The 24,436-nt window shown below is 39.1% G+C and overlaps 2 protein-coding genes across 2 annotated transcripts in view; both read left to right on the top strand.

Moving 5' to 3' along the window:
* Positions 1-431: 431 nt before the first annotated feature.
* On the top strand, positions 432-4,130 carry LOC110961334 (retinol-binding protein 3). Its single transcript, XM_022208915.2, has 4 exons — positions 432-1,702; positions 1,965-2,155; positions 2,478-2,620; positions 3,194-4,130. The coding sequence occupies exons 1-4, from the start codon at positions 509-511 to the stop codon at positions 3,517-3,519; spliced, it is 1,854 nt and encodes a 617-aa protein (XP_022064607.1). The 5' UTR covers positions 432-508; the 3' UTR covers positions 3,520-4,130.
* Positions 4,131-8,131: 4,001 nt separating this feature from the next.
* antxr1c (ANTXR cell adhesion molecule 1c) overlaps positions 8,132-24,436 on the top strand; it is a 40,456-nt gene continuing 24,151 nt past the window's right edge. The window contains 6 exon segments of the mRNA XM_022208919.2: positions 8,132-8,845; positions 21,461-21,532; positions 23,210-23,281; positions 23,896-23,977; positions 24,122-24,152; positions 24,241-24,314. Of these exon segments, the coding sequence (XP_022064611.2) occupies positions 8,688-8,845; positions 21,461-21,532; positions 23,210-23,281; positions 23,896-23,977; positions 24,122-24,152; positions 24,241-24,314 (489 nt within the window). The 5' untranslated portion in view covers positions 8,132-8,687.

Raw genomic sequence — 24,436 nt, 5'->3', positions numbered from 1 at the left:
GCGAATATTATTACTCTTTTACCATTAAAACTCACTTGCTGTAGCACATATAGGTTTCTTTTGATGGAGAATAAATTATTTAATTTTTTTCCTGTTTTCATCTTCAGAACTAGTATGAAATTGATTTAACACACCAGTGTCTGCCATTTGCACACCGACACAAAGTGAATATTTTCACCGCCTTTAATCCCGTTCCTTATATTTATCAGTTACAAAATCGTCTTATTTGACACAGGTAAATAGTTGCTCAGAATACCTTATGTAAATTTATCTTTGGCAACATCTTCTTGTTACTACACCCACTTGGCTTGGTTGTTGTTGCCTTACAGAAGCACTTAGGATAATACAATTAGAGGTTTATTGTGGACTAAATCCTCTTAAGTGTGTGCTAACAGAAACCTTGCAGTCAAAACAGTACCATTTGAAAAAGAACCTCTTTGGAGAAGGAGGTTCAACTCAACAACTTCTACTTCTCACTACTTGCCTTTTTCTGACTAGACTGGCAAATATGGCTAAGTCTCTCTTGCTGGTGGCATCTCTGCTAGTTTTTGGAAATGTTTTCTTTATTCATGCCGAGTTTTCCCCCAGCCTCATCGTGGATATGTTAAAAATTGTCATGGACAATTACTGCTCACCAGAGATGCTGGCAGGGATGAAGGAGGCAATTGGAGCTGCCAGCAGCAACACAGAGGTTCTCAACATCCCAGACGCCGAATCCTTAGCTGATGTCCTCACTTTTGGAGTCCAGGGCACAATCAGAGATCCACGCCTGAAAGTCTCCTATGAACCAAACTATGTTCCTATGGTTCCCCCGAAGATGCCTCCCCTGCCCCCTGAGCAGCTCATCGCCGTCCTCCAGACCTCCATCAAGCTTGACATCCTGGAAGGCAACATTGGCTACCTGAGGATTGACCACATCCTTGGAGAGGAGGTCGCAGAGAAGGTTGGCCCTTTGCTTTTGGACCTTGTTTGGAACAAAATTCTGCCTACTTCAGCTTTGATCTTTGACTTGCGCTACACTGGCAGTGGGGAGATCTCAGGAATCCCCTACGTTGTGTCTTACTTCACCGACGCTGAGTCTCCAATTCATATTGACAGCATTTATGACCGTCCCTCAAACACCACCACTAAGCTGTTTTCTATGGAGTCACTGCTGGGACAGAGATATGGCATCACCAAACCACTTATTATCCTCACCAGCAAAAACACCAAGGGCATTGCAGAAGATGTTGCCTACTGCCTCCAGAACTTGAAAAGGGCCACCATAGTGGGCAAGAAGACTGCCGGGGGTTCAGTGAAACTTGATAAATTCAAATTGGGTGACACTGACTTATATGTTACTGTGCCAACCGCGAAGTCCATCAATCCCATCACTGGCTCTACCTGGGAGGTCACAGGGGTGACTCCAGATGTGCACGTCAATGCAGAAGATGCTCTCGCTACCGCTATCAAGATTGTCAACCTGCGTGCCCAAGTTCCAGCCATCATTGAGGAATCAGCAACCCTGATTGCTGACAACTACGCCTTTGAAAATATCGGGGCAATTGTATCAACAAAATTGAAGGAGAATCTAGCAAATGGCGAGTACAGCATGGTTGTCTCCAAGGACAGTCTGGAGGCAAAGCTATCCAGCGACCTTAGCACCCTTTCTGGGGACAAGAGTCTCAAGACTACCAGCAACACACCAGCCCTGCCCCCAATGGTAAGATCCTTGGGCCTAAGAATAGATATTGTTTTGGTTTTGAGAGTAAACACAGCTTTTTTTTAAAAAAATTGGTTTAAATGACGCCGATATTCTATCATTCTTGCGATGGAAAATGATCTGATGTTTCAAAGTTTTGTTAACACACTGAAACTGAACAGCTAATGTGTCAAAATGTTTTTTGCACTTTTATATTTTGAGTAACACATATGGACCACGGTAGTTACACAGATGTTGAGTTGGTGTTTGTTATTTTCGGCAGGATTATTCTCCAGAGATGTACATTGAGCTAATCAAAGTGTCCTTCCACACTGACATATTGGAAAACAATGTCGGCTACCTGCGTTTTGACATGTTTGGAGACTTCGAGGAGGTCAAGGCCATTGCTCAGATTATTGTTGAACATGTGTGGAACAAAGTTGTCAACACTGATGCTATGATTGTCGACCTCAGGTGGGTAATCCTCTCCACAGTGCGAACTAAAGCTTCTATTCAAAACTCTGTGTCCATTTTGGTGGACATATCATCCACCAAATATAGAGGACTTAGTCTGTTAAAAGATAGCATTGATTTTAAATATTTCTTTATGTATTGGAAATTAATACATTATTTTAAAAGATGAATTAAGAAAATATCTTATCCTAATCAGCCTAACTCTAATGTAGGTAGAATATGGATAACTTTCATCAGTACTGCATGAATCAAAAGTTAACAAATGATTATTCACAGTCATCAAGTATCATAATCATAATCATCTCTATGATTATCTTTGCAGGAACAACCTTGGTGGCCCAACAACAGCCATTGCAGGCTTCTGCTCCTACTTCTTCGATGCCGACAAGCAGATTGTGTTGGACAAACTGTATGACAGATCATCTGGCACCACCACAGAGCTACTAAGTCTGCCTGAGCTCACTGGTAAAATCAATAAATCAGTTGTGTGCAGTAAATTTCTATTAGTGAGGATATTAACAGCCACCTGGTGAAAATAGTGACAGACCAAAAACAGAGCTAAAAGGAGACATTCCCTGTGCGAACAAAAACATGACTCAAAATGAAATTGCTCCAAATCTGTCTGACATTGTGTTTCCAAAACCACCATGTGACAAAAAAAATGCTACTTACAGTTTTTAAAAAAAACAAACACAGAGGCATTTGTGTTTTTAAAGAAGAACTGGTCCTGTGCTGTAGACTTTAAAGCTGTCTCGATGTAATGTGATTCTTTTTGAGTCACTACTCAGGGCACCTTTACTTAGAAACCAAGGTTTATTTTCTATACCTTCAGTTTCTCTTGTTTAGGAATTATCCCTCAGCTGTGCCCTCAACTCTTCCCTTACATAATCCAGTGTTGTAGGCATAGCTATACCTCCATCCATAACTGCATGTCTGTTTATGTTCTACTGGACAAACTGAACCCGTCTCATTATCCACAAATCACTACTTTGTCTCATCTATCCGACGTTTTTGACCTTCTTTTTCCTACATCTTCAGGCACAAGGTATGGCTCCAAGAAAAGCCTCATCATCCTGACCAGCAAAGCTACTGCTGGTGCTGCAGAGGAGTTTGTTTATATCATGAAGAAGCTCGGCCGCGCTATGATTGTTGGAGAGACCACCTCCGGGGGATCCCACCCACCCAAGACCTTCCCTGTTGGTGAGACCAACATCTTCCTCAGCATCCCCACCGTCCACTCTGACACTACCGCTGGACCAGCCTGGGAAGGAGCTGGCATCGCTCCTCACATTCCCGTCCCAGCCGATGCTGCCCTCGAGACCGCCAAGGGCATCTTCAGCAAGCACTTTGCTGGCCAGAAGTAATCCTGAACAAAGTCATGGAGGGGATTACACAGTCAATTTTGCTTTGACAGCCAAATGGTTTTGAGATTTTAAATGTAGGCTTGTTTGAGAAGTGAAGACTGTAGGATAAGTACAAAGTGTAATCTGCTATTCATTCTCTCAATACCTAAGCCTTCTTAGTCTGTTGCAATGTAGAACAAAGGTCCAGCAGGATTTTCTGTAGTTTATATTTCTGTCAAATGTTAATCTGACTGTTGAAGGTTTTGAGAATGAATAACACTGAAATGTCAATTTGATTATTTTGAGAAATATGATCAAGTATGTCAAACACAAGCTGCAACATCATGCAACTTACAAAAATGATATTTTTTAGAAGTCACAAGCAAAAGAGCAGAAAAAAGCAAACACTTCCAAATATGCTTTTGAGCAAATTCTGCTCTTCATTTGTTATGTTGGATATTCAGAATTCGGAGCTCTGAAAAGTAATCAATTTTTACATGAAATGTGATCTCCTCTTTGAGGATGGAAAATGCTGTATGTCTATTCCGCAGTAAACTTCATACCATTTGGACCTACTTGGGTTGTATCAATTCCAGTGGTGAGATACAATTAAAAAAAATGAAAATACACAAGGGAATGTTTGTTGGTGTCCTGTTTTACAGCAACACAGATGGTATCAGAAAACATAAATCTGTTTTTATCATGAGAGAAGTCCTTATACACTCACTACTGCTCAAAAATTTGGGGTCACCCAGGCAAATTCATGTTTTCCATGAAAATTCACACTTTTATTCATGTGCTAACAGAACTGCACACTGGTTTCTAATCATCAATTAGCCTTTCAACATGACTAGGTAACACGATGTAGCATTAGAACACAGGAATGATGGTTGCTGGAAATGTTCCTCTGTATCTCTATGCAGATAACCTATTAAAAATCAGCCGTTTCCAGCCAGAATAGTGATTGAACACATTAACAATGTCTAGACTGTGTGTGTCTCATTCATTTAATGTTATCTTCACTGAAAAATAATGCTTTTCTTTCAAAAAATAAGGACATTTCTAAGTGGTCCCAAACTTTTGAACATACAAAGTTTGCTCTATAAAAACAAGGTAGTTTTTATAGAGCAAGATCCATCTTCTAAAGACATTTACATAACCTGCCACTATTGTCCAACAACTGAAAAATGAGAGGAACATTTTTGTAGATGTGCGGATAAATCAGAGCATTAGTTCCCTGACAAAGGGATAAACAAAACTGGACTTCTACATCAGTGCAACGATAAACATCTGCTTGAAGGGATGTTGTGCAACTATTCAAATCTTGTTTTTTTTGTCAGTGACAGTGCAATTGTGAAGATTGTACTGTGTTAGGGGCAATTATGTGAAGGAGTACAGGAGCATGTTGATCTTGGACGTCTGACAGTCGTGGTGGTTTCAGTTGTTTAGGTTCTGAGTTACAGCACATTGTTCATCAGAGCCGAAAACAGACTGAGCAATCTTGTTCATTTTCAGTAACTTACAACTTAGTTTTTTCACACAAACTACTTTGAATGAGGAAAAATTAAATAAACAAATGCATACGAAACACATTTTTACTGTTATAAATGTATACTGGATGCTAAAGAAAACCTTTCAGTATCATCAATCTGGCTTTAAAGTTAAAAAAGTTTTGTTCTTATCTGGATTTGTGCCTCTCTGTTAATCAGGTAGACTGCACTACCACCCTTCTATCCACTAAGTGGATAGAAGGGTGCAATTGCATGAGAAGCTGAGATTCTGGGAAGCACTGGACTTTCAGTTGTCAAAAGATCAAAAAGGATCAGTTAAGCTGCGGGTAAGTCAGTACGTCAACATGTGTCAAGCCTGGGGCCAAAGGGTTAATGGGAGTAGTGGGTGGTGGGGTTCAATCCTTCTTTACAGGATTATTCATGGGAAGATGTGGGGCTGCTGCTACTTTTCAGGAATCTGTTTGTCTGCCTGCTCAGTGTACAAGTGACAGTACAGCAGATTAGAGGCTCTGGAAACATTAGGAGGTGGAGATAATGCACTGGGGATTCTGTTTTACTGGCAATCATTACAAAACATTCCAGTGAAAAAAGGAACGAATACAAACAACTTAGAATCATTATAAAAAATATGTCTATCCCATTTAAGTTATTAATTTTTCTTATTTTTTTAACATATTCACACATGCAAATATTTGATCGTCTTTGAAATGGTGCCTAGAGATGAAGCTGACAAACAAATGACATATTAAATGACCATTTTGTGCAAAATGTAAGTACATTTATCACACCATCAAATCACTGCCAAAAATTAGAACCTCCCCCTGGAAACTGTGTTATTTAAAACACTGATATCAGGGGTCTGCTATTGTCTTTGTTACTGAAGTGTGAAGATCTATAAGGCCTTCAGATAAAGATTGTGAAACCACTCAAAAGAAAACAACTGGGTGTCAGTTCCAAACAAATACCAAAGTGCACCAAAAAAAGGAATGTCTTCTTTTGGAGACACATTTTTGATGAATGATTGCGATAATTTAAGTTTGAAATACAAAGAATTATCTGCTTTAAAGTTAATAGGAATATCAAGCAGTGGCATTATGGACGATGTTTGATTAGCAGAAATGCAAAACAAGTCTGATATGGTTGCAGATAAGTGAACAGTGAGGCTAATATTAACACTGTAAAACAAAAAAACTCAAAATTTTTCCAGTGTGTTCCTGTTATATTTTACATTTTTTCTGCTTTTTTGAAATATACAAAATCATTAATAAAACTGCAAAAATACACTATGATACATTAGTTATAAAGTAAAATAACATTTAAAACCTGTAATGATGAATAATCATAGCACTTTAGTTTTTAAAAAGAATTTAATTGATTTACATAAAATTACATTTTTAAAATGTGTTATAAAATACATTTGAAAAATAAATAATTCAAAAAATATTTCCTTTTCATGTAATAAATTAAACTCTAGATATTATAGTTGAGACTCATTAATAAAATTTGTTTCCAAGCAGTGACACTTCAAACCTCTTCTGTGTAGGAAGCAGTTTGCTGAAAATAAGCAGAAATAGCAGAGTTAGCCACATAGAGTAAAATAACTACTGTAAAGACAGATCATTGCTGAATGTTAATGCACTGACTTTTTACTACTGAAAACATAAATAGTAGCAACAATTGGATTTCATGAAAAAAAAGACCAATGATATGTCTTTTGCTAGCTCTTGGACCACTTTATTACTTGGGCAAGGAAAGCAGTGGAGTTAAGTGACGATCAGCATACGTCTGTCTGTCTGTCTGTCTGTCTGTCTGTCTGTCTGTCTGTCTGTCTGTCAGCAAGATTACTCAACGGACAAACAGATTTGGATAAAATTTTCAGAGAAGATCAGAAACACAAGGACCAAGTGATTAGAATTTGTTAAAGATTTCCATTTCATTGTGAGATAGCGGCACAGTGTCACTGTAACTATGACAAGTAAACACTACATCAGCGGTCTGCTAACGATCACATGATTGACATCCCACTACAAATCCACCGCTGTGGACTTATCGGGACTTATTCATTGGAAATCACACAAGGAGCAATTGATTAAATTGTAGCAGTGTTTCCAAGTCCTATCAGTTCCCGCCGCCCACTACATATTTATAGGTCACGCAATTGAATATCCGTACATAACGTACACATGCATAACACATGATTTCATTCGTTGGAAATCATACAACGACTGAGCAGCCTTGGCGGAGTAGTGCACTCTCTGAATGCTTTTCTTGTTTCATAATGTAACACTGATTTTCTCTTTTTAACTTTTCAAGCACAGTAACATAATGTAAAACTGTGACTCTTGAAAACATTTTAAATTTAATGCTACACAGTGTGTTTGTTCTACAGTATTGGTGAAATAAAATACCCTTCATGCCATATGAAAGATGCTCATAGTCTTAATGTCATCTTTACATTTGTAGTGATTTTTGTGTTTTTCCCCTATGTATCATTTTATGTAGCTGCTGTAATGTGTAAATTTCACCATGTGAGGATCAATAAAGTTAATCTTGTTATATCTTAACTGTCACATTTTACCAAGAATATTAGCAAAATATGTACAAAATCGGTATAGTCATCAGTTAAATTTGGTTTTCCAGTTAAAAGGGATTTAACCTTAGTTTGTTAAAAAAAAATTAAAATTCTTCATTTTTGTTGTTATAGATTTAACTTTGTTCGCTATGCTCCTTCCTAGGCACATCATTGTCCAAAATCACATGTTTAAAACATGAAATCATAGACAGTCCATGTAATTGTACCTTCATGGTTGTTTTAAGTAACCTGACAGCTGAGCTTGTTCTAAAACATATTTTTATCCAATTTTCTCATCCTAACTGTGTGTGGAGAACAACATTTTATATAACTGTGAGTTTGCCTTTCAGCATATTGACCACATTCATTACAGCCAGAGGTGAGAATTACAGAGGATGTTGCTGGTCCCAGTGAAAGAAAACAAGTTGTACTGGTGTCAAAGTGCTGCAACAGATAAATAAACACCAGCTCCAAGGACGCAGTGACTGAGTTCATCCAGCTCCTGAGATCATCCCACCAGTGTCGCCGATTCCCTGTAAAATGCTCCAGTCTGCCACGTGAGGGAGGCGCAAAATGGGATGTTGACCCATTTTCTTCTTCTTCTTTCCTCCTCAGGATGAAATATGAGACCTGGCCCATTTCGGTAGAGTCTGTCCCCCGGGCTCCCAGTTCCTCCAGCGCCAAACTCTACTGCACTGCACTTCTCTGCTCCATTCGGCTTTTTTCACCACTAAACCAGCTCAGACACTTTAACAGGGGACTTTTATTTGACTTTTCTGTCACGAACCTGCTATCCCAACATTTTTTTCCTTCCTCCAGCTGACCCGGCATTGGATTTGTTTGTTTTTTTCTTGCAGTTTCTTAAACTTTTTATTTTTTGCTGCCAACTACATGTGGATTCTGAACTTATCCGAACCAAAGTGACTCCTCTGGGTGAAAACTTAAATCACCGGGATGCGGCTGGTCGTGAACTGAGCTCAAGCATCCTCTCTTTTGTCTTTGTTGCATCTCTGCCTCTACGTTTTTGACTCTGAGATGTAAAAACCCCACTTCTCTTAATCCACTAAGGAATTACGTTGTGCTTTTTTTTCCACCGAGGAGAAATTATGGCGAAATTTTTGTTGAACATGAGTCTTGTTCTGGTTTTGCTCGGATTATTTTTACTCTCTCCTCCATCCGCAAGAGCCGAGCCGGAGCTTCAGGACGAAGAGGAGGAGGAGAGTTCCTGTCAGGGCGCTTTTGACCTCTATTTTGTGCTTGATAAGTAAGTGGAAGCAGTTTGACACCATTTAATTTCATTAAACGCAACAACAGCATCATGTAGCGGCTATGCTAAAGCAGTTTATTTAATGGAAGAAGTTAGCTAAACACTGAAATTAAGCTAACATCTGTATTTGTTTGTTGTAATTTTTTTTATAAATCTTTCTTTCACTCTTAGCGTGTACAAAACATCAGCTTATGTGTGGGAAAGGAAGTTACTTATATAAAAAGTTCAACTTATTGCATTTTTTTAAAAGTTTTAAAAGTTAAAGCAATGGACTTTAGCCGGTTAGCATTTCTGCATCTGCGCGTGAACGTCCGCGCGCCATGACGCCGTGCAGGAGGCCGCTGAATCGCAGTTCGCTGAATCAGCAGAAAGTTGCAGCGATGATCTGATGCATCAATGGTGATCCGACAGTGTTCAAACCGCACTGTCATCATTTGTAAAAGAAAGAAAACTTCAAACTCCCGCAGACAGGCAGAGAGGCTTAATCTTCTTGTATTGCCTCTCAGGCTAAAGGCTAAGGGGACTTTTTTCTCTCTGCTCACCGTTCACTCTTTCATTCCCACTTTGTACGCCCACATAGGAAAAATGTTGTGGTCGTGTGACATCTTAGCGCTGGACTTCAGCAGCTGGGGAGAAAATAAAATGTCAGAGAAAAACAGGAGAGGCTTCTGGAGGGCCTGCTCTTCTCCTGCTCCGTTTTCAGACACTAAACATCTCATTTTTGCATTCATACATTTAGATCCAGTTACTGTAAACAAGCAAATCAGCATCATCCCAGGCAACAAGAGCAAATTTGTTTGTAGGTTTTTTGGTGTGTGAGCAACAGAAAACTTTATTACTTTCCTGTTGTGACTGCTTTTTTCTTGAGATTATGTTACCTGGTTTTAAAGTGAATTGCTGCCTCAGCTCTCACAGAGATGGAGCAATGCCAGAAATGAGGAGGGGAAACTGGAAGGGACAGGAAGCAACAACATTTATGGAAAATGTGGTCTTAATTTGGAGAAGAAAATGTTGCACGCAGCACCTTTAAAGTCTGTTTTTAGATTTTGTCTCTGAGGTTGTGAGAGGCAGGAGTGTAGGTTTCATTTAAACAAAGGGTAGGCACAAAAAAAGACAAAATTCAGATACAATGTGACCATTCAGAATATTAGAGCTGCAAGTAATGATTATTTTCATTGCTGATTATTCTGTATATCATTTCCATGATTCATTCTTGATTGACAGTGAAAAATGTCAGATGGCTTAGTCAAATGCATGACTTTATCCAAAATTGTTCAGTTATCTGTCATTAAGGAGGTTAAGAAGCCAGAGTACATTAACATTTAGAAAACTAGAATCGATTATCAAAATAGTTGGCGATTAATGTAGCAGTTTACAGCTAGTTGATTAACTGATTTATCGTTGATAGTTGCTCCTATAGATAGACTTTTGTAATATTATTACCATTTGGTCAGTGCACTTGGCAGAATTTACTCTTCTGTCCTCTGTTGTGTCTTTTTTATGAGTAGGTTAGTGCACATTCTACCTGTTTATGTTAATGAAAATGAATTTTAGTTAATTTATAATTACAAATATTGATGATAACATATCTCTGCATCCCTACCACCCCAGAAATTTACACCTATTGTGAGAGAGATGATATATTTTCATGCCACATAGTGCATTTTCACGCTGAGGTCCCCCTCAGAATTTACTGCCTATGCTTTGACAGTGTAGGTGTCTTACTATAGCCACTGAACTTCACAGAACCTTTGACATTTTTTTTCCTGGTGTTTGGTTCTCAAGAAAAAATAAAACACAAAACATGGGACTGCTCCCCAGATGTGGAGGGCTGCATTTGGCTTGTGCCGTGAGGTAAACACTGACACATGCTTCAAATAAGGAAACATCTCCCTTTTTTTGCCCAGTGCCGAATTCTATTGTTAGTACTATTGCTTTGATGCCTACTCTGGGGGCAACTCACAAGACTTCATTTGTACACTTCAAACAAGAGGAAGCTCATTAGAGACCTGTCCTGGCCCTCCTACAGCCGTCTCTCAACCCCATCCCTCAGGCCTGAGCTGGTTTTATGGGACAAAGCCTGAATTCTGTACCCTGGTTTGTCCACATGGAAGACGTAAAGAGTGTTGTGAGAGGATGCAGGGCACTATACTGCTTACAGACCTTCTTTGAATACACAAAGAAATACTGCTAAGATTTCTGCATCCTGAAATCTGAGACAACTCGAGTCCAGAATTGTGTGCAACCTTGAATAGTTTATATATTTTTGTTTTTTGGACTGAATAATTTTGAATCTTTTGTCAGTTTTTAGAGGCCAAGCTAGCAGCTCTGTGAGGCTCCACTGAAGCACAGGAGTGCCTTGACTTAAACGTCACAATTACAGTGCAAACACAATGGTATAATAGCCACCATGTTTGCTCCCCGTGTGTTAGCATTTTATATTTCTAATTAGCACTAAACATTATATACAGTTGACCTTAGTTGTGTTGAGATACAGTATTTCGATCCGGATTACAGTGGTGGACAGAACAGCCTACTGACAGACACTGAAAACACTGGCTTTGAACACTCAGAGACATAAGTGAACTGCCCAGTGAATACAGAGAGGATTGGTAGAAAATCTTTAGAACCATGGTTTTTAAGGTTGATTGGATTAGAATGGGTCTGTTGGGTAGAAAATGAGTGTTGTAGGTGGATAAAAGGGTTACATATTAGTAATGAAGGAAGATACTGCCTTGCTGGGTCATAAAGTGGACTCCAAAAGCATTTATTGCAGACTTGGGAAGATGATGTCATGTCATGGCTGAAACATGCAGGACTGTGTTTGTTCAGACATAAGGGTGACTGCAGTCTGAAGGGCAGAAAGGGTGGCGAATGGCTATAATGTTGCCAGTTTGAATTTGGGACTGAGTCTGGAAAATGTGGGCCTTAGTGAGACACATTGTCTCCTAATTCTGTGTGCCCAGCAGAACTTTATACAATATCCTAAAGAAAAGTAGGGTTGTTACAAGACCCAAAGGGATGAAGGGCAGCAGCACAGCGTCCTGTCACAGGCCTTAAAAGTAGAAATCAAATAAATGTAACAGCAGCACACAGGTCACCCACAGCAACTTTAACATACAGGCAGTAATATCTAATAGAATGCAGATGCTGGAGTAGATTGAATACATGCACGTACTTTACATATAGGATGCCCAGGTACATTAGGGGCAAAAGCGGGCATAAAATGACTCTATGTCTAACACAGAGGGTCTCCAAATGAAACATAATGGAAAAAAGTGGGCTGATTGAAAAACACGAACAACTTCCTTGACTAACAAAAGTTTAAAAAAATGATGTTTTAATTACATAAAATCTGTGAACATACATCCTGTAGACACACCCCACCACCCGCAGTTAACAGTGTGACATCATATCCCTTTGTTGTGGTGTATGGTATATGGTTCCCAAGTAGACATACAATTAAACTGATCTGTGCGCTACTGTAACCTAAATAAAGTCACAGACAAAAGACTAAGAGTCTACAGACATGCTAGCAGCTCTGTGAGGCTGCACTTAGACACACTGGTGCCTAAAATGCTAACATCTGCATGCTACTATGCTCCCAGTGACAGCTACTATTTTATGTTAGCGTGTAAGTTTACTGTACCAACCCTCTTAGATCAGTGCATTAGAATGCTAGCATAAAGCAGCACTAAACACAACCAACGGGGAAATGAAAAATATACACTGGTGATTTCATTAGAGGAAAAGTCAGGATATCTTCAAAGCGAATCGTGCGAGTTTTCGAGGCAAACCTTTTAAAAGTCATCAGGCTTGGAACTGTGGACGATTGTATAAAGTTTATCAGCAGTTGATGCAATAGCTGTCACATTTGGTTTGGACCAAACCGGTGGACTGACAAAGACACCAGCTCTAGGAAAGCAACTCTGCCAGCTTGGCTACCAACATACAACAAAACATTTACCATCCAGTGGCTGATGGTCTCCTTCCCAGAACTTCAACAAGATGGCTACATAATTTGAGGGCTGTGGCATATTATGCTTGTAATATATTTTTGAATTTGCTAGTTTGTCAATTTAACTGTCAAATCATGAAACCATAAGCCTTTAAGTTCTGCATCATTTGCCGTATACCTTTAGGTCCTGTGTGTGCATACGAGAATGCATATTGCTGATTCAGAGCGGGCGGGCCGCAGCTTGCTGTTTTATGTGGAACCCATTGCCAGAGGAATGGTTTTGGGTGTGTTCATATGGCAGACAAAGAATTTCACCTATAGGCCAAATGCTAATAGTCACCCCTTAATGAAATCTGCATTTCATTATCTTTGTTTTTGTTGATTTGGCATAGAATATATGGCATGGTTGGACATGGCAATTCCACAATCTTGCTATGGCATAAGTTATGGGAAAGTAAAACACTGAGCATTGTGGTAGTGCTATATAACACAAATATCACTGGCAGATCAAAAAGTTTTCAAACAGAGGTACAGTAAGCTGCCTCACAATCCTGTTTCCTGCCTTTACAAACTGTCTTTGCTTTCAGCCTTTCTTTTCCACAGCTTCTTTCCTTTTATTTCTCTTTCCATCCCATTACCTCTTCATTCCATCTTCTTGCTAATCTTACATGGTATTAGTGTGTTTTTATTGTTTTAAGATGTGGAAATGCATTATTCATATGTCCAACAGTTAACTGATGCTATTAATAATCAACATTTATCTCTAATCGATTTGATTCAAACCTCAACCATCTCTGTCTTGTCGTTGTTTTTGCAAGCTGTTGTTGTTGATGTAGTCACGAGTTAGTGCTCCGGCTGGGCGTTAGGTCATGCAGCCTGAATCCAGGCAAGTCAGCGGAAAACCCAAACTGCAGCTGGAGTCTGTAAATTCTTCTGATATGTCTGAATACGTTCTAGCTGTGGAATGACACCCGCTCTGTGTTTCGTCCTCTGGTCTCGCACAGCATGGTGCTTTGGTGTTTACAGCAGGAAGAAATGTCTTGTGAAATGATAGCATGCTGTCTGTCTTTGAAGAACTGAGGACAAAAACAAGGGCTTATAAAAGAGGACGAATGTCATTTTTATGCATACCTGCTGAGATGTGATGCATGGCTCTGCCTCAGTTCCTGAAGAGTAAATTTTTTCTGGTCAGATAAAAACTGAAAAAATAAAAATATGTGTCTTTGGACACACATCTGAGATGCTTCTCCACCAGCTAGTTATCTAATAGTTTTTTCCAAACAATTCCTCTCGGTTTTGGAATAGACGTACAGCATTAGCTCAGCAATCACGCAGTAAAGACTTTGACTTCTGCAATGGCTGTAAAAGTAGGTTAGCGGTTTTAAACAAACAAATCCTTGTGCCCACTCAGTTAAATTGGAGCACCATCATTGGCTGCAGGCTGGGGTGGTGTGGCTAGGCCCAGCTGGAATGGAAGGCTCCACAGTGGTGTTGGGATTTTTATTTTTTTTTAACTTTTCCTTCTTCGACACTTTGAACCGTGAGAACGACGCTGAGCCACTAAGCCTTGAGACTGATGGGGCTTTTTCCCACATGAGGTCAGCTTGTTGCCCTCAGGGAGAGAAGTGTCTGTTGGGTAGTTAACGGGATACATAGTTGGGAAATGAAAAAAGAAATATCGTTACTCACAATATCGTTTAGAAAGGTTCAGTATTAAACATGTTTCAGCTTTTATGTCCTTACTGGACTGCAGACATAGTTGACAATTGTCTGACATCCAAAACTTAGTTTAAACATTAACTGGTTCTTCCTTTGGACACACCTTCAAGTCATTTTAATTGATATGTTGGGTCACTTTAATGTAGAGGAACAACCAGTAAACACAACAATAACAGATTATGACCTAAAACCAGTATTAGCTGTAGCCGAAGCTGCCTATTTACACCTAGCCTTTACAGCGGCATTCCTCTGGAGTTGTGTTTCCAGCTAATGTATGTGATTCCAGTCGTCAATCGACTGTTTCAGCCTGTTTATGTTTCTACCAGCTCCAGAGCTGCTGGATGTTTTATTAGTTCAGCTAGTCACTAAATATTTTTCTGTCGTTTGGTGCTAGAAATGTTCTGTACAGTGGGCTTATCGCTTTTTTCCACTGACAACAGCTGCCTGCTGCTGCTGGAAACGAGGCTGATGAGAGCAATTAGACTGAACCAGAGCATTAAAGTTGCAGGCTGTAAAACATGTGCTAAAAGATGCTGAAACCCTCAACAGAGCTGATGCAAACTGCAGAGCTGGGTGCTAAGTATATGGGGGTTTCTCACTAAAAGCAACATCTTTCAGTTGCTTTTAAGCATCTGACCCATTTTCCGTATAAAAAATATTGATTACAGCTTCAATGTGGTATTTTTCCTACTATGTGTTATGAAAGCTTATAGTGCTAACCAAATTAGTCTTTGAAGGGTTGCAGCGGTGGGTTTGTTTTATCCTACTCATTGTAAACCACTTTCTTACATCACAGCTAAACATTTTGCTAGCCTCACAGCTGTGTTTTAGAAGTGTGGACACGTATTCTCAACTCTTCCTGGCATCGATCCCTTAGTTTCCATTGACTAAAACTTTTCATTTATAGTTCAACAGCTAAGCTGTGCTGTAAGAAATAGCAAATGTTAGCAGTCTTACATATAACACTAAATATTACCTGCAGAATATTAGCATTGTGATTATGAACATGTTGACATGCTGGTAATATGTTTAAAATGCCACTGTGTGTCAGTACTAATTCAACCATAATTCAACCACTCAAATACGTATCATGACATCCACATGGACTGTTGTGGACACCCACAGAGGTGCACTCGTTGTTATCATACTACTTTTCTAGTCCATGGGAGTCCACTTGAAAAACTGCACTGCGTACATATATAGTAGGTCTTATCTGTGTTTTCTGCAAATACATTCAACACCAACCTTAGAACACAATCTTTAGAACACAATCTTTACAAATGAGTTCAGCTTCATTGATTTATGTACTTTGGGTCAACACCTGTTGTTTTAAATGTGCTTTAAATGTGTCTTTGTTTTATTCTTCATGTTGCTGTTGCTAGTTCTTTACACAGTTTTTTCTTGTTCTGTCTCTGCCACACTCTTTTCTGACTCCCTGTCTATCTGTCAAACATCTTCCCCTCCTCCAGCTGAACTTTTTACCTCCCCTGAACACAGTCCCGCGCACACACACATTGTATGATTCATTTTCTGCAGATCCAGTCAATTCAATCTCTCCCAGTCAGCAGAAAAGGACATTATTGAAGATGTTTTTACTCTTCAGGTCTTCTTGGATCCATAGGGGACATCCAGATAACCCCTGCCTCCTCTTCACTCTGTCCTTTTGGCTTCGCTGAACAGTAATGATGCATAATGGCTCCTACTGTGCCAACGACTATTTGAAAACAGGGGTGCTGCCCCAAATTTTACATGTATATGATGCAACAACAACAGAGAATTAGGCACTCCAAGTCTGTACAATTTAAGATAACTAGGTTTAAAAGTAATTGTAGCCTCAGACTGTAGAAAACACAACATGGCATCTGTGATGTCACACATATCCAAAGGTACATTTAAGAACATGAAAAAATAAAATACCAGACTTACTGGGTATCACCAAAGTAAATCAAGCAAGCAGCAACATCACAGTTGAGTAGCTTACACTTAAGCATCCTTAAAATATATCCACATAGGTCTTTTATTGTCGCAATAAAGAATTCTTTTGCTTCTTAAACACATTGGAGGACTCCATTTAAGCCATTAACCGAGAAACAGAATGTACTTCCACTGAGAATCCGATGGAAATTTGGAAGATTTCTCCACGAGGTCTCACTTGAAGTTGAATAAAGTTTCTAAAAGGCGCATTTTTCAACTTCCTTGTTTATATTCTATGTTTTGCTGTTAGTTATTAGAAAAAAGAGAACTGCAACCTGAATGTGGCGTTTATTGAAGCATATCATCTAAACACTGTGACATGTCAGAGACATTTTTAGCTGAGAAAATCATATTAAATTTCACAATGCTTTATATAAATCATACATGAATGAAGATAAAGGATGTTTTGATCTTGCGTAGGAACAGCTATTTTGGCAGGCAGCCTTTTCAGTGGAAGCTTTCCAGACTTGGAACATGACACTTATATTACTCAGCAACATTAATTGTTCCTTTGCATTTCAGAATGAATTTGTTTCAAACAAAACCAGAACTGCCAATATGACTAATCTCTGCATATTTTGTTTGTCCTCGTCCTGATTTATGTACAGTATATTCATCAGCATGCTGTAATTCTAAATTATGTGTTGTTATGTAATTCCCTGCTTTGTCTCCACTGTATTTTTATGTTAATTTTAGATGGAAGAGGAGACTCTTTTTGTCTATAATTTGTCTATTCTTAGAGTGAATCATTGGCTTAGTCGTGTTTCTCTTTTGTCTGCTTGCTCTTATTATTTGATCTTATTTTAAAAGAATTATAAGTTGTAAGTTTTTAATGGGCAAATTCAAAATCCAGCAGTTGAACCCTACCCATTTGGCAGCAATTAACAGTAAAGCTGATCAAAGTCCATGGTCTTTGTACGAATAAGGATACATTAACCAGAGAGTGATTTAATCAGTTGTTTACTTGTTGCTTTGGTTGTCTGGTGGCCATATTTCTGAAACAAACTTAAGCAGGTCAGAGAGAAACTTGGCCCTACAGTTGAAGTTTTTATCGCATCTTTCCTCTGGCAGACACGTTCACCACTGAGCCAACAGATTTTTCACATTATCTCACTCCCACAGTGAAATTTACTGTGATCTCTCTGATAAGGCGCTTCATCTTTTCTTTTCTTTTGTTTCTTTTTTTCTCAGCTCTCAGAAGGCATAAGACCAGACGCATGGTTTTCATCCTGTACCAATCGAGAAAACACTGTTGCTGGGCTTTGACGATTTGCTATGACATAACTCCACACTGCTGTTGGATTTGATCACTTTGTCGGCAAATTGTGACGCCCCTCGCCTCTCAAAACCTTTATTTTCTAAGTCCAAACCCCAAACTGCTGAACTCCAGGGCACAACTCAGGTCATTAAAATTAGATCAAGGGATTGTGGGAGGAATAAGGTACCGCATAAAATGGTTTCATCCAGACTCATAGAATAAAATGGCCCACTTCCTCTCCCAACACTGTTTGGACAGGTGAGTGAAACTGCAAGCTAGGCCTTGATCCCACGACTACAGCCACCTCAGACAATCAGACTGTTCCAAGGCAAACAAGAACCACTGTGGTTCAGAAATAAAGATAAGCAGCTGAAAACCAAAGGTGGGAGTCCTTAGATTCACCCTCATGTTTAAATAAATACTCAAAAATGACCCGCACGCCTCGACATGACTATTAGCTGCAGACTTCACCCGATTTTACAGTCTTTTTTCCCTCTTCTGTTGCTATAATGGAACAATCTACACAAGAATCTGGCTGCTGCTGTTCCTTTAGGTCAGAGGCTGTGTGTGTGCGTCCGTGCAAGCCCAATCCTTTTGTGACTCTTTCTGTTTGCGCTGCACATTTTGTTGAACTGAACTTTCTCCTCCTCTACCTCAAGCTTTTTTTTTTTTTTGATTTTGGGAGAATTTTGTTTAGCTAGTAAGGTCTTGTCCTTTTTCTTTGCTCAGTCAGCCTCACAGAAATGTACGCCTTGATGTGGGGGAACAGGTCATGTCATCAGAACAGTAACAGCACAAAGAAAATGCTTACACTGGATTTTTAGTAAACCAGTATTTATAGCTGTTCGCGTTAAATGAGCGAAATCACTCAAACTTACATAATATGTATATGTTATTGTGGATGATTTTATTGTATTTTGAGTGCATGTTTCCAGCATGGGTGGCCCATGGGAACCCAAACCTGATCCTTTAGCAGTGTTAGTGCTGTGGTCTCCTCATTTCTGCAAGATTTTGGCTTCCTTTTTATAGCGGCTTGTCTTCTCCTCAGTAATCAATCTGTTTGTTTTCTGTGGATTTTTTTGTTGATGAAGTTTGACTGTGAGCTATGTCACAGCTGTTAATGTTACTATGAAAAATGAAGTCTGTGCACAAGAGACAAAAACTGCAGTTTTTCAAATGGTCACTTGAGGCTGGTTCCAAAAGTGAGTCAATCATAACAGACCCCTGTGATAAAATGTCCAAATAGAACATGTTTACACCATGGTACAAATATGGTTTCAGCCACCATAGTGAGTTTTCCCAGACAGACAGCTGTATGCACATTGAGCTTTCATATAACTCACCTGTTTAAATTGTATTTAGGCTTAAAGTTATATACAGTTCAGGGCTCGAGTGACAGCTGGGTGCTGTTACAGGACAGTGCATGGCCCACTTCAGCTCCACTCTCACTTCATCTCTTTGCTCATTTTTGGATTAGTTATCCAAACTCAGATACCAATATCTTAATGGTTGGAGCCAAAACACTGAAGATTCCTTCATCTTTCCATACAGTCAGTGGTTATTAAAGCTACTCTTACTCACTCTAATTCTAAGTGAAAGGGCCATACTGTAGCTGGACAGCTTAGTAAAACTTTTTTTAAGTGAGATATTTTAGCATATGCAAAAATAATCTGTGATGAACAACTGTATTAACTTCCTGAATATGTTATATGGGTAGGAAAACCCTGCCCTACTGTCTCTTAAAACTAGAACATTTGGGTGTACAAGGATCCAAAACAACATCTACCAAACAGAGCATTTAGCACAGATCCAGAGTCGGGTTTGGCAGGATAAAGAGCCTTGAATTACTGAGGCATGATGGGAAACTCCCCTGGTATTCCCTGGTTGTGTGTTCCCCAAGCCAGGCCAAAAAATTACCACTCCAGTTCCAAGCCATGACACAAAAACACCAGGGGGTATAACATCCGTGACACTCAATTGCAGGCAAATATCATTAGTCACAATTTATTTCCACTTCAACTTCTGGCCCTGTGGCTGGAGCTGTTTTCCAGAGAAACTTTAGAAAGTCTTAGTTTGTTCCTGTTTACTTAAGTACCCACCTAATAGATATACATTGCATGGAAAACAAAGATAAATATTTTCTCATCAGTTCAAAGCAGGAAAAGCCACCATGCACGAAACAGTTCTTTCTGTTTGTTATGTCTACATGTGATTCTCCGACAGATTTTTGGACCTTTAGTGTGCTGGGAACTAATAACAAAAGGTAGAGTGGGATAACAGAGTCAGTGTTTAGTCTAGTTCCCATTTTCTCTCATCCCACTGATACACCTACGATTTAAAGACATGACATGCTTCTTTGTTTGGCTGATTATTGGATTTATTCTGTTTTGGATTACTCAGCAGACTGCATGTTAAGTAAGTTCAAATCCATCTAATCCCTGTAGATACAAATTGACGTTGACCTTCTGCCCCATGCAGAAAAACGACGAACACACCAATTCTGGCGACTTCCAGTGCGTCTAATGCCGTTACATCAGTTGGTCAGCACCTAGAATAACACTGAGTCAGCCTTGTGCTATATTCTAAGTAAGCTTCATCCTCTAAACAAGCCTCCAGGTTTACCACAGTCAATTAGCTCATTTCCCGAGTGTCATCTCTGCAGTTTGTCCATTAACTAATGGATGACCTGTTGACTGGTCTTGTTATGGCTGCAGCCCTCACCCTTAAAGCTCACACTTAATAAAATTGCCACAAATACACACACACACAGACACACAGTCTGGCCAGAGGAAATAAAGGTAGCGCCATAGATAGTTATTTTTGCAAAAGTCCAGTTTTATGGAGGTTTCCCTGGGGAGAGCAGGGCCTATTTCCTCAGCCTCCAGGGGCTCGTTCAGGATACAGGAGGGTGCTAAATTATCCTCCAGACTCTGCTTTTATCTCACCAGTACACTTACCGGCCCTTAATGTTCAGAGCAGGCTAATTGTTTTAAGTGACTCCCCAAGTAGTGTTTGTGTTACATTAACAGGAAAGTCCATATTCTTAGAAAACATGACGTTTAATATTCTTCCATTCAAGGTTTAGTAACAGATACATGATGTAGTAAGTAATTTTTCAACTGAAAAAAAAATGGATGCGAGCTATCAATAACAACTGAGGACTAAAAGTAATATGTTTTGTATTAACTGAACAAAAAACAATGTCTTTGTTGCAGATAAATATGACAGACAGTAAAGTTTATGTAACAAGTTAAACAGTCGTGTTTTGCCTAGCGCACATACAGCTTGTTCTTTGTGTTGTGGAGCTAATGATTCGACCCCCTGTCGTTTTTGGCTTGCAAAGCTGTATTTTTCCTGTTTGAGCACTCTACCATATGGAGGGTTGTGTGTGCCTGATGGATGGCTTCAACCTCGGTATTTTGTTTGAGTTCTTCCTGAACAAATCATTTGTAACTAAAAGGCATATAGAAATTATATTTTATGATTTTTACTCTCATTTATGCTGAATATTGTCCAACCATGCTTGGGAATTACAGCCATGAATTAAGACCATCTGTGCTGCTTTTACAGCAGTGTCATAAAAAAGCTTCCTCCTATTAAAAATGTGCATTCTTAATGGCTGTTTTGCAGCGTTATCGATAGTGTTTTCAAAGTTAGGTGAATTTCTCGACTTTTTTTGATTCTTTTTCTTTCTATCTCATAGGTCTGGCAGTGTGAAAGATCACTGGAATGAAATCTACTATTTTGTGGAGAATTTAGCCGAGAAATTCAAAAGGTAAGAGTCACTTCATAACCATGTATATAAACAGTGAGTAAAAAAGTGGCGATATAAAGGTGAATTGTGGCATCTGAACATTTGGAAACTACATTGTAAGTCTCCAAGCGGCCTTGTCGCCTCGTATTCAACTTTCTAAAGCCACTAGATATAGATCACTAAAGAGAAACGCACACTTTACGCAGCAGTTAGCCTGGTAAAGTAAAATATAATCTGTCAGAGCAGCTACAACCAGCCATATGCTAAGTCATTCAGTATCCCTGCTGATGATGCAGTCCTTGCAGTAGCTGGGCTGATGTCTGTGGAGTTACCATCACTGACTACAGGCTGGAAGGTCTTTTGTATGCGACCAGCCTGGTTTTATAGCTTCTCTGAAGTGTATGATTTCCGATAGTTTTTTTCTCCAAATGTCACTTGATATATTTTTTATTATAAGGTTGGGCAATAAAAAGCTCTATTGAGTTCCTGTTGTTAATTCTGCTCATATTAAAAAAATAGGAATAGATCCTGATCACTTAGCCTGCCATGACCATTGAATTTTAGTTGACAATTAATTGTCACAAAAATAATTACAATTAGGAATGAATTCATGATTTCATACGTTCTTTTTCTGTTTATTTCTGTTTCTTTTTGTAACCTGTTAGTTTTAGAATAGTGGTATTAGCCCTTTTTACTACCTTTTTGTGGCAAATCTAACAAATCTCATCCTCCAAGTAGTTGCATCTTCTTTCTTCTTTCTGACAGGACTACCGACTGCTTTTATTTCTTATGATGTCAGATCAGCGATAGTCACCCAGTGTGGCATCTTGCAACTGTCCGCTATCAGAAAAGCTAATTAAGATGTTGTATATATTACTGAGATATCTGAAACATTTCATTGTCAAAATCTGACCCCCATTTTAATGCAGTGCAGCACCAGAAATGTAAGTGTGGAATAAAATATGATTTCAACAACTGGTCACGCTTGTCCTTCAGCTGGTGGGTGGATTTGTTTTGTCCGTACCGCCTGAAGGCCAAAACAACACCTGGAACTCTGTGGCCCAGCCATAGCAAAGCTACATCAAAGTTTTACACAGCCATGAGAACACTTTAAACAGCACAAGTCTGCCATAACTTACAGTCTCTCACAGACAACACACATTTCACTTCAAATAGTAAAGAATGTGTGTATTTCCTCTCAAAATAGAATTCACCAATAAACGAAAATAACAAATGTTTCCACATCTGAGGATTCAGTGATGCAGTCTCAATATGAACATTTAAATCCTGCATTCTTTGTCACTCGATGTTGGGCTGCGCTTGAATCAACAGATCAATCATGCACAGACTGCTGGAGTGACCTCATAAGAAATGCAGCTGTTTTTCTCCAATGAGATATTCGCTGTCTAAGTGGAAGGAGTTGTAATGAAAAGTAAAACGTGATGAAAACAATGTGTTGCTTGTGTTTTATTACTGTAACTAAGCATTAAGTAAAATGTTTATGAATAATCTCAGATGATGCTTGTATTACTTCATGTTGTGCACAGTGGGGACCCACAAGCCAACAGCCAGATGTCGAATTACATCTGACAGAAAATATTAGTCCTTGGCTTTTATCATAGTTTATTGGTTACTCTGTGAAATGAGCTGCTAAATACTGAGTATGAGGATGTTTCATTTTCTTTTTACTTGTTCCAGTCCCATGCTGAGGATGTCCTTCATAACGTTCTCCTCCAGATCATCCACCATCATGAAACTGACAGAAAACAGGTGAAATAAGTTGTGTCTTATATAGTGTGTCAACTAGGGTAATTATGTACCACAACCCTTGAATGTATTTTAGTAACAGCAACTGACCAACGTAAGCTGACTTTGTGTTTTATGCCATATAAATGTTATTCTAGCATGGACATACACAATTGAATCAATGAGCTGAAAAGTAAACTTAAACCACTGGACCAGAGTGAAAGCAGATGCTCTTTGAACTGACATGAAGCTGTGGACCAATGCCACAATATAACTGTTGGTAGAGAATTACTGTCATTGTGTAAGAGAGCTGTGTTTCCTCTATTAACCACTTATGTGCAAACCAGAGGTATCTGTCAGTGGTGGAGGAAGTATTCAGATTTGTCTTACGTATGAAAATTAATGTGAATGTACTCCAACCAGACTGCTTTTGTCTGTCACAAATGAAAAAGGTTGGGAGTCACATATTTGTCACGTTTTTTTTTTTTGTAAAATCTGCAATGTGACAAGTAACTAAACTTCAGAGATAAATGTGGTGGAGTACAAAGTACCACATCTGTATGAAATGTAACAGAGTAGAAGCAGAATACATTGGAGGTCCTCATCAAAACAACTCTTTACCTTTATCCTGTGTGCAGAGTGAACATTAGAAAAGGGCTGAATGCTCTGAGAAGAGAGATCCCAGGTGGAGACACGTTTATGCACCTTGGATTGCAGAGTGTAAGCCTTTATTTTATTGTATTATAGTTTTTTAAATGGCAGATCAATCTATTAAGTATCTCAAAGTTCATTTTATTTCCCGTTTGAATCTAAACTTTAGTATTTCCTGACCTCCTGACAATAAACATGTCTTTTTATTTAAAGGCTAATGAACAGATACGCAAGGAGAACTTTGGTAAGCATCTAATAAATCATTCATTGAGAAAAAAATGTCAGGCTAAATTGTATGTTGAAGTTATAGTACAGCCATATCTGTTTTCCAGGCACAGCCAGCGTGATTATTGCACTGACAGATGGAGAGCTGCAGGAGCATCAGCTAGTCACTGCACAACAACAGGTACCAAATCCACACTGAGGCTGATTTCCTAAACTGCTTCAGTTAAAGCTCAAGTAACATCTGGAGGCAGGAATGTTCTTTTTGCTTGATTGCCAGTTTTCTGAAACTCACTCAGCTTTTCC

This window comes from Acanthochromis polyacanthus, chromosome 19 (assembly GCF_021347895.1).
Source record: "Acanthochromis polyacanthus isolate Apoly-LR-REF ecotype Palm Island chromosome 19, KAUST_Apoly_ChrSc, whole genome shotgun sequence".
NCBI lineage: Eukaryota > Metazoa > Chordata > Actinopteri > Pomacentridae > Acanthochromis > Acanthochromis polyacanthus.
Note: the sequence above shows the minus strand (reverse complement) of the source record. Positions and strands in the feature narration are given on the sequence as shown.